General features: G+C 50.2%; 1 protein-coding gene across 1 annotated transcript in view; it reads right to left on the reverse strand.

Moving 5' to 3' along the window:
* Positions 1 to 371: 371 nt before the first annotated feature.
* Positions 372 to 9,804, reverse strand: part of LOC143504537 (nuclear receptor corepressor 2-like) — a gene marked incomplete at its 5' end in the record, with an annotated part of 42,352 nt that continues 32,919 nt past the window's right edge. The window contains 11 exons of the mRNA XM_076995941.1: positions 372 to 4,021; positions 4,673 to 4,843; positions 5,035 to 5,226; positions 5,487 to 5,540; positions 5,731 to 5,864; positions 5,965 to 6,096; positions 6,213 to 6,439; positions 6,535 to 6,665; positions 8,182 to 8,226; positions 8,296 to 8,714; positions 9,195 to 9,247. Of these exons, the coding sequence (XP_076852056.1) occupies positions 3,834 to 4,021; positions 4,673 to 4,843; positions 5,035 to 5,226; positions 5,487 to 5,540; positions 5,731 to 5,864; positions 5,965 to 6,096; positions 6,213 to 6,439; positions 6,535 to 6,665; positions 8,182 to 8,226; positions 8,296 to 8,714; positions 9,195 to 9,247 (1,746 nt within the window). The remainder of the gene's footprint in view (positions 4,022 to 4,672; positions 4,844 to 5,034; positions 5,227 to 5,486; positions 5,541 to 5,730; positions 5,865 to 5,964; positions 6,097 to 6,212; positions 6,440 to 6,534; positions 6,666 to 8,181; positions 8,227 to 8,295; positions 8,715 to 9,194; positions 9,248 to 9,804) is intronic.

The following is a 9,804-nucleotide window of genomic DNA, read 5'->3' on the forward strand; positions in this document are numbered from 1 at the left end:
GAATTCAGAAGTTTATATATATATATTCCATTATTCCAATATATATAATGGAATATATATATTGGAATATATATATTCCATTATGGCAAACATATCTACAAGGTTAAAATTTTAAGGTAAAAACTGAATGTAGACGCCATCATTTAACAAAGCAATGAGATACCATGCTTACAGTTGTACAATACCCTCGTGTGCCCTCTAGTGGTCAATGTATTACTGTGCTGCAAAAATATCCTTAGTGGGATCTGTTTGAGTCAATCCTGTTTGTTTGGCGTGAAAACACACACACACACACACACACACACACACACACACACACAAAGGGCCTTTCTCTGGCATGCCATGGATGACTGACACACAAACACCAACTGTGAATGGCAATAAGCTTTTTATTTAAACATTAAGGCAGTGTTTGTTTCTTTTTCCTGTTTAATTTTTACACTGCTATCCACAAAGCTTGCTGGTGGCCGTGTTGAAATCCAACAGTGTGAAGAGTTTTTCTGCGAATATCAACCTTGCAGCAAATCACATAAATATGTACATCCTCTCATGTCTATTTACACTCCTTATTATAATACAGCGGCTTGGAAATAGAATAAAAAAAACCCCAAAAAAAACAAAAAACAAAACAAAAAAAAAAAGCACAAAACGCTTGTACAAAACAGTCTGGTGCCCACCCTGCACGTCCTGAAGGGCCACGCTCAGGCCCCCGGGGCCCTCGCTCAGCTCCCGGTACGTTTCCTTCATCCTGTAATTCAGAGATGGTTCTGAGACGGAGGTGAAATTCTGCCTCACTGGCCTACGGACACCGAGACGACGGAACGATTCGCACGCAAGCTACACACAACCAGGCGAGAAGGAGCAGCTGATGCCGTAGGCCTCCTCGACATCGTGGGGCGCTGTTGGCAGCGACGTGTGGAGACGCGTCTGACCGCATCCTACCACGCCATGATGGAAGGAGCTAGGAGAGCCTGGGGTTGTGTCATCCTCCACGAGGATGTGCATGAGTGTGTGTGTGTGTGTGTGTGTGTGTGTGTGTGAGAGAGAGAATGAACAGACCTGGGATTCATATCTCTGTTTAAAAACAACCATGCTAGTAATGCACTACAAATGACAAACGACAAATAGATTCGTATCAATCATCAAGACACAGGACTGATTAGATCAACACTTCCCGCCTGAAGTCCACCCCTCAATACCATGTCCAGAAATCACTCCCACTCACAATAACATGGGGAACAGCATTAAACGTATATATCCCACCCACCCCAGAGCAGAATCGCTTTTGATTGGACAGTGTAGCGAATAAAGGTCTAATTACAATAATAATAATAATATAAAAAGGATTCCTTATATCTAACGTGCATGCAGACCAACAGAATGAGAGCCTTCGAGGCCAGTGACCCGTCCAGTGGAACGGATGCAGACCGAGGAACCGTTGGAGAAGCTGTACTAGCAAGAAGGTTTCGCTTAGAGCAGCATGTGAAAACGTGACGGCCAAACGTGGGTGTGAGTGCAGAGCTACTCCACGACCCAGACAGAAGGGGGGGCCAAGCACACAAACAAACAAAGAGAATGAAAGTTCAGGGGGGGGGGGGAAGAACCCGAAAATGTGTGCGTAGCCACTCGATAAGATTGAACTTCAGTCATGGATCAAGTGGCAACTGACACTAGAATTGTATCATTCTCTTTTTAAACTCAACAGAAAGGGATAACACATCCAATATGAGGTGTTTAGGTTGGGTCGAGGAATATGGAGAACACCCCACCCCAACCTCTGAAATCCAGTCAATGTGGGCTGAGGTGCTGTTCCTCTGTTTCGCAGGGTTAAAGTCTCCAAGGTCCATAGGAGAAGTGGGAAGAGTTGCACACAGAGCAGCTGATCTGAGATCAGAGTCCTCCAACTATAATGCATCCATTACCATAGAGTGAATGCTTTCCATCTCTGACCCAGGTGCTTCAGAGCAGCTCTCCTCTTCCAGACAAGCATGGCTATGATTCTGCTCCATCTCCCCTAGAAGTCTTATAACCAGCAGTGTGCGTGTGTATGTGAATCAAGTGTGTGTGGGGCTGTGTGAGGTGGTGGTTGGGGGGCGGAGACGTGGGCGGGGCCGGGGGGGAAACAGACTGAAGCAGCTTCCTCTGTGATGGCCACTGTCCGGCGGGCTGGCCACGCCTTAGGGCTCCTTCCCCCGCGATTGTCACCAGAGTGCTGGATGGTTTTAACTGAACAGGTGGCATGCAAGAAAGAACTAGAAAAACAACCAAACCTCCACCCCACCCCACAAAACAATAAACAACAAATAAATGTGTAAATCTAGCAAGGTACATTTGTTTTAAGTCTCCATGCAGAACGGCGATAAGATCCGTTTTGCTGGGCAAGTGCTTAATAAACAAACAAAAAAAAAAGAAACCCAAAGCAAATGCCCCCCCCCCCCCCCAAAAAAAAAAAACAAACAAAATAATCACTGTTTACACAAACATATTTCATATAGAAAAGTAATCAAAATTAGTGACAACACAACAAATGTTTCAGCTTCTGTGACAATCAAACAAGAGCAAACAGAAAGAAAACGTCAATGACGGAGACAATTCAGAGCCTCCATCTTAGAACCGGAGAAGAACAGGCATGACGACATGGAGACGCCATGGAGAACCAACAGCCGTGTACCCTGTAAACTAACGATATGGCCTACCCATGTAAACTCCCCTTAAAGTAGCAAATCAGTGAAAAATAAGTAAAATCAAACTAAAACACTATTATATATACAGTATATACACACACACTTGACTTCATTAGCATGTATTCAACGATAATGGACTAGATTGTCCTTACATACTTCACAAAAGAATAACCAATGAAAACTGAAACTGGTTCTTTCTCCCAGTCAAAGAATCCATGCGAAATGCATACTTAGTAATGCATACACACACACACACACACACACACACACACACACACACACACACACACACACACACGCACGCACGCACGCACGGGCTCTACGTGAAGTGGCTAAATCACAAGTCTGTCCTGACTCAGTATGGGTGCAATGCAGAGACACCAGCAGCCGAGATTTTAGATGCATAGCCACAGTTTTGCCTCACAGTGTGTGTGTGTGTGTGTGTGTTTGCGTGTATGAAGGGGAAAATCCCCCCCCAACGTGAAGAGGGGTGTGAAGACTGCCTGTGACTGCACAGAGAGGTAAAGGAGCGTGTGTGTGCACTCACCCCCCACAGAGCAGGAGACAGGAAGGAGGTGGTGCCCTGCTGTACGGGAGCAGCTGAGGGGAGAGACCGACTCCGTCACCCTCAACACCACCACACAACAGACACCACGAGCCAGCAGGGCCGGAAACAAAGGAATTCATTTTAAAACACCACCACCACCAGTGATTTGTCCTATGAGCGGGAGTGACGGCACACGCTAATATTTGTGTGCGTGTGCGCAAAAACGTACAGAGAAACATGCTAATAAATTCATTAAAACGCACGCATGCGCACACACGCTCACGCACGCACGCAGGCTACAGGAGTATGCCACATTCACGTACTAATGATTGACCGGGATGAGTTTGAGGTGTGTGTGTGTGTGTGCGTGTGTACACTGGAGAGGTATACTGGAACACGGACATGTTTGGAGAGGTTCAGTATGATAGTGTGCATATCCACCTGCATGTAGGCATATATGTATGTGCTCTCATTATATATGTGTATCAATGACTTCATGTTGCGCTATTCATGACAATGTGTGTGCGCGAACATCCCTGTTTAAAACAAGCCAGAAAAAACTGTGTGTGTGTGTGTGTGTGTGTGTGTGTGTGTGTGTGTGTTCACTCGCTGTCTGACAGCGTCTCGTACTGAGAGCAGAGCAGTGGTTTGGGCTCTTCGTCCCAGGTGCGTCCCTGGTGGGCGGGGCCTGTGAGGCCAGGGTGGGTGGGGGAGGGGGAGGGGCCAGACATCACCCCACTGGGCAGACACATCTGCATGGTGAAGGGGTTACAGGGGAAGGGGGTGGAGCCTGCAGAGAGGGAGACACGGAAGGAAATCTCACGTTAGTCGAGCACATTTATGCGTGAGGAAGTACGACAAGGTCCTTTATGCAGGTGTTGATAAAAAGTGTGTGTGTGTGTGTGTGTGTGTGTCCATATTTCCCCCTTACTGTGTGTGTACCTGCAGATGAGGGTCTTTCCTCCCACACTCTGCTGGTCAGGTGTGTGTGTGTGTGTGTGTACCTGCAGACGAGAGTCTGTCCTCCCACTCTGCTGGTCAGTGTGTGTGTGTGTGTGTGTGTGTGTGTGTGTGTGTGTGTGTGTACCTGCAGACGAGGGTCTGTCCTCCCACTCTGCTGGTCAGGTGTGTGTGTGTGTGTGTGTGTGTGTGTGTGTGTGTGTGTGTGTGTGTACCTGCAGACGAGGGTCTGTCCTCCCACTCTGCTGGTCAGGTGTGTGTGTGTGTGTGTGTGTGTGTACCTGCAGACGAGGGTCTGTCCTCCCACTCTGCTGGTCAGGTGTGTGTGTGTGTGTGTGTGTGTACCTGCAGACGAGGGTCTGTCCTCCCACTCTGCTGGTCAGGTGTGTGTGTGTGTGTGTGTGTACCTGCAGACGAGGGTCTGTCCTCCCACACTCTGCTGGTCAGGTGTGTGTGTGTGTGTGTGTGTGTGTGTGTGTACCTGCAGACGAGGGTCTGTCCTCCCACACTCTGCTGGTCAGCGGGGTGCGGCGGTTACAGTCACCCTCAGAGTGGACAGAAGAGACAGAAGACGGTCTCTCTCCTCCAGACAGTCCAGGACCGGGAGACTTGGTCTTCCTGCCGTTGGCACGCCCGCCGCTCTTTGGTTTACCTGCGTCACACACACACACACACACACACACACACACACACACACACACACACACACACACACACACACACACACACAGACACAGCAGCTGCTCAGGTGAGAGGAACTCCCACACGCTGCAGGCGTGTTTGGACCCTGGTGTGTAGGCCCAGAGGGCGTGGTGCAGGGCCGGTGTGGGTGGGATAGCGTACCAGGCAGCGAGTAGGAGTCTTCTGAGCGCGGGTCTGCAGCAGGGGGCGCTGTGGAACCCACCACATTGGCGGGGGGACGCTCGTCTGCCTGCTCGTCGTATTTACCCATGAGGGCTTTACGGATTATAGCCTCCAGACCAATGGTGTTCCCCCCGGTGTCGGGAGGAGGATGAGGGCGCACATTCACCGGTCCTGAGAGAGAGAGAGAGAGAGAGAGAGACAGAGAGAGAGGGGGAGGAGACAGAGAGAGAGGGGGAGAGAGAGGATACCATTTATCACACTTACCCAAGGGGAATTAATATCTCCTGGCAAGTTCTGTTTTTTAATTGTGTGTTTTGACAGTGAGTGACAGCAGGCGGGGCCTGGGTGTGAGTAGGCCACGCCCTGTTGAGATGGAGTAATAACACCAGGTGTGTGATGACATGTGTGTGCACGTGGAGAGTGAGTCTCACCCGCAGTGGTGGAGGCAGGCATATTGAAGATCTCCGTCCCTGGCTGGCCAGAGTCTAACACAAGCACACAGAAAGAGATGGAGGATGAAGACAATGGAATAAAGAAAGAAAACGTTTGGTGGCCAGGTAGGGCCAGGTGGGGCCAGGTGGGGCCAAACCACAAGGACCAATGGCCTTCCTGCCCCAGCCAAAAGGAGATTTGAGAGGAAGTTAAAGCAGGAAATGGATACTGGTAGCAACTCACTGAATTCAGCCTCACTGCCAACCACCATCTTCTTGATCATCTCCTTCTTGCTCTTGACGATGGCGGAGTTGTTCTCTGTCAGTTTGCTGAAGAAGGCGGGTGGTTGGGAGCCAGAGGGTGAACGAGACCCCAGTCTAGTGGACCAGACCAGACGAGTTAGTCAGCACAGGAGTCTCTCTAAACCCTCCAGGAAATGACTGGGTAACATTGACTGTGTGGGTGTGTTGGTTATACCCCTGGTCTGCCTGATCGCTGGGGCAGGTTGCACCCTGGGACTCCGACTCGGACAAGCCCCCTGCTGGTGAGACAGGCTCAATGCATTCAGCCGACAGACTCACTGGGGACACTTTACTTTGAGGAGGAGACCTATGCGGAGAGACACACACACACACACACTCTGAGCTCAAAGGGTACGGAGACAGCATGTCTCTGGCTATCTTCTGAGGCCATACGGAGGCTACAGGACGACGGCGCTTCCTCACCTGTCCCTCGTCCTGTCTCTGTCGGACATGGAGCTGTCGGGGGTGTAGCGGGCGGAGGCGCTGGCCTCGGAGGGCGTCTGGGCCTGGGGGGCGCTGGGAGGTCGAGTGAGGTCCAGCACGGGGGAACTGTGGTAGCCAAACACAGGCTGCAGGGGCGGCTGGGCCCCCACCTGACTGCCCTGCTGGCTCTGCTGGGACTGGCGCATGTAGTCCTTCTTAATCACCTCCTGACATGCGGGACAGAGGGGGACTCGTCAATCAGAGGACACAGCAGAGACACACACACACACACACACACACACACACACGAAGAGAGACTCACACTGATGTGCTGGGCTAGTGTCACCACTCTTTGGGAGCCCTTCATGGTGGGAGAAGCAGACTGCTGGCTGGGGGACAGTCTCTCCTCTGGAGGCACATACAGCCCGTGCTGGTCCAGAGCCTTCTGCTGGGCTTTAGAGTGGAAGCAACCCACACACACACACGGACATGGACACACACACACCAAGATGTTAGCGTAGTGCTTGAGTGGACACAGAAGCATCCACATCACGACTCTCTGACTAGAGGGACGGGCAGGTAGCTGTGGTTAAAGGAAAGGTTCTGTGCTCTTGAACCAAATCTCACATCCACAGCGTGCACAGTTTGACTGTGAAGCCCTACCGTACAGAGCAGTGTTGTACAGTGTTGTACAGGGGACACAGGCAGATCTCCTCCCTGGGAGCCCTACAATATTATTAGGGTTGAATAATCTTAGATCTGTGATGAGCTCGGTGTTCCACTGAACATGTCTAGGATGATCCAAATCACTTGGACAAGAACACTAGGTTTTACATGTAAGGCAAGACTAGTCCCCAACAGAATGATCAAACAGGCGTCTACTGCAAACACGAGGTGAGCTCATTTGGATCACTTTGACTGAACCCATCCTTTAAGTTTAAAGTGCAGCAGAGCCACATGTAAACAAAACTAAAAAAGCTGAGGCAGAAAAAAAATAAAAAATCCATTTGCACAACAGCCTCCATAATGAGGAGCAGCCCGAGCAGATGGCCATGCAGGGTACTGCCACAAGCCCCGCCCCTGCTCCGGGCCCACAAGCCCCGCCCACACACGCCGGCCCTGCTCCGGGCCCAAGCCCCCCCGCCCCAGCTCCGGGCCCACGACTCACTCTAGTCGTGCTATACGCCCATCTCCTCTGGTCATACTCCGCTATACTCCCATCTCCCCCGGTCCTACTCCGCTATACTCCCATCTCCTCTGGTCATACTCCGCTATACTCCCATCTCCCCCGGTCCTACTCCGCTATACTCCCATCTCCTCTGGTCCTACTCCGCTATACTCCCATCTCCTCTGGTCCTACTCCGCTATACTCCAATCTCCCCTGGTCCTACTCTCACGCCGGTGTATTACTGCTCTAGTCTCGTGCGTGTGATGACCCAACGCAGTGGTCAAAGGTAGCAGTAACACTTCCCCCAAAGTGGGCTCCACTGTATCTCCTCCCTGACATAGCTTTCCAAACACTAACTACCCACAAGAGACAACAAACCCAAGCAACACAAATGTTTTCACAAATCCCTCACTTGTATGAATAGCACAGCAGAGAAGCAGGTGGCATGAAATCAAGGCTAAGGGAAAGAGCCCTTAAAATTAACTCAAGGATCTGTCTCTTACTGTAACGCCACACACCCTGGCATCTGTCTCTTACTGTAACAATCTTACAGGACTGTTTCCTGGTCCTAGATAGTTTTTTTTCTTACATTATATTTATGGTTAACATATGGTTAACTAATAAAATCATTGGCCTATACGTAATATTTGCTAAAACCTTGGCTGATTCTGATCAGTGCCATCCACCATACACGTGCACTATGCCAAAAGCGCACTGGGGGGAGGCGGGGAATCAGGCAGATGGGAGGAGCTGCAGGAGGGGGCGGGGTTATAACATCTCCAGGGTACCAGAGCATCTTACCATCGCAGGTGCCGTTGGGCCCAAGTGCACCAATCTCTGGCATCCCTGCATCACAAGAAATTTGACGCATGATGATGGCGTTTATGAAGCTGGCCGCTGTCATGGTGGTCTTACCGAGTGCGCGGAGCTCTTGTTCCTGTATGGACATCACTTTGCTTTGAGTCTTTTCCCTACTTGACGTGCTGACGACGCTCTCTCCGCTGCGTCCTGCCACCGGCCCGCCGCTGCTCTCCAGAGCCAGCAGGGGGTGCCCACGGCCTGGGACCAGGCCCATGTGGGTGGCGGCGGCCGGGCCGTAGGGGGACGGGTAGCACGGGGCGGCGCTGGGGCTGGTCCTCTTGGACTCGTTCTTGGACGAGGAGAGGTCCTGGTGCTTGGGCAGAGCCCCGCGGCCCTGGCTCTTGGAGCTCTCACGGGTGAGCTCTTTGGCCACGCCGGGGTCGGGGGCGGTCGGGTACGCATCACCAGGCACACCCGCCCTCTGCAGGTGCCCGCTGTACGCCTGATAGCGCGAGGAGCCCTGTGGCACAGACCTGAGGAGAGGCAACACACCCCAATTACAACGGCAGTGATGGAGTTAAATGTACAAGCTCTACTGGGCTCTAGATCTGGGCTTCTCCACTCAGTCCTACAGGCTGCCAGGCTGAACTGTATCTGCTCACAGCCAATTCTGCAATGTTCAAAGTGCATCACAATCAATTAGAATATTCTAAAAGGATGAGCAATTGTTTTTTCTAGGAAAAATAAAAATATTTATTAAATATATAAATTGGAAAATGAATAAATTGGGCCCATCACTCTACTTCTGGTGAGGGTTGCTGGTAGAGCAGCATGTCTCAGACACGTGTCTAGCGCTGTGCTGTTGTATCCTAATTACGTCTCGCGTTAACACTTCAGCGTCTGTTCCGGAGGAACAGAGACGAGAAGTACGCTAATTATACCTCACATCAACACAGGGTATATGGAGAAATACTGAAGTTCATTTCAATAACATTTTAATGCTTTTTAAAGACCTTCTAAAACGTTTATAAGACTTCATCGCTATGGGGTCATTTCCATGCCAAAACTAGGGGGCGAGAAAGACGGTGAAAAACAAACGTGCACGTTTTGATATTTTGCATGTGTGAAAACGCAACTCACAAGCGTAAATGTGAAAGTGGCGAGTACATAGATGAATTTCGTTTGAGTTAGTGCGTGCTCAAACGATCTTTTTTCCTTCTCAATTTTATCACGGTTCTCGCAAGACCAGTTAGGGTTAACTTAGGGTTAGGGGCCCCATTTTTTATTTTTTTATTTTACTTTTTTCCTCATGTTTTGACAAAGGGTGGTTTTGCACTTTGAGGGTGGGTTTTTTCAGTGAATGCTATTAACTGATGACTCCTGGTTTTGTGACTGACAGTACAAAAAGTCTTTTCAGACGATGGCACAGCACGCTGAACGTAGACAGGCGAGTTAGCTACCTAGCCAGTTTTAAATTTTCGAAAACTAATTTTCAACTGTAACAAAACAATCCAAACGATTCATGACGGGCAACGTGGCGTTTCACGTGCACTGAATGGTTTTGTGACTGATCGCGTGGAGGTGAACCACAGCGAGGTTGGAGGGTTTCGCATGGCTGTGCTC

The sequence above is a fragment of the Brachyhypopomus gauderio genome, unplaced genomic scaffold (genome assembly GCF_052324685.1).
Source record: "Brachyhypopomus gauderio isolate BG-103 unplaced genomic scaffold, BGAUD_0.2 sc290, whole genome shotgun sequence".
Classification (NCBI taxonomy): domain Eukaryota; kingdom Metazoa; phylum Chordata; class Actinopteri; order Gymnotiformes; family Hypopomidae; genus Brachyhypopomus; species Brachyhypopomus gauderio.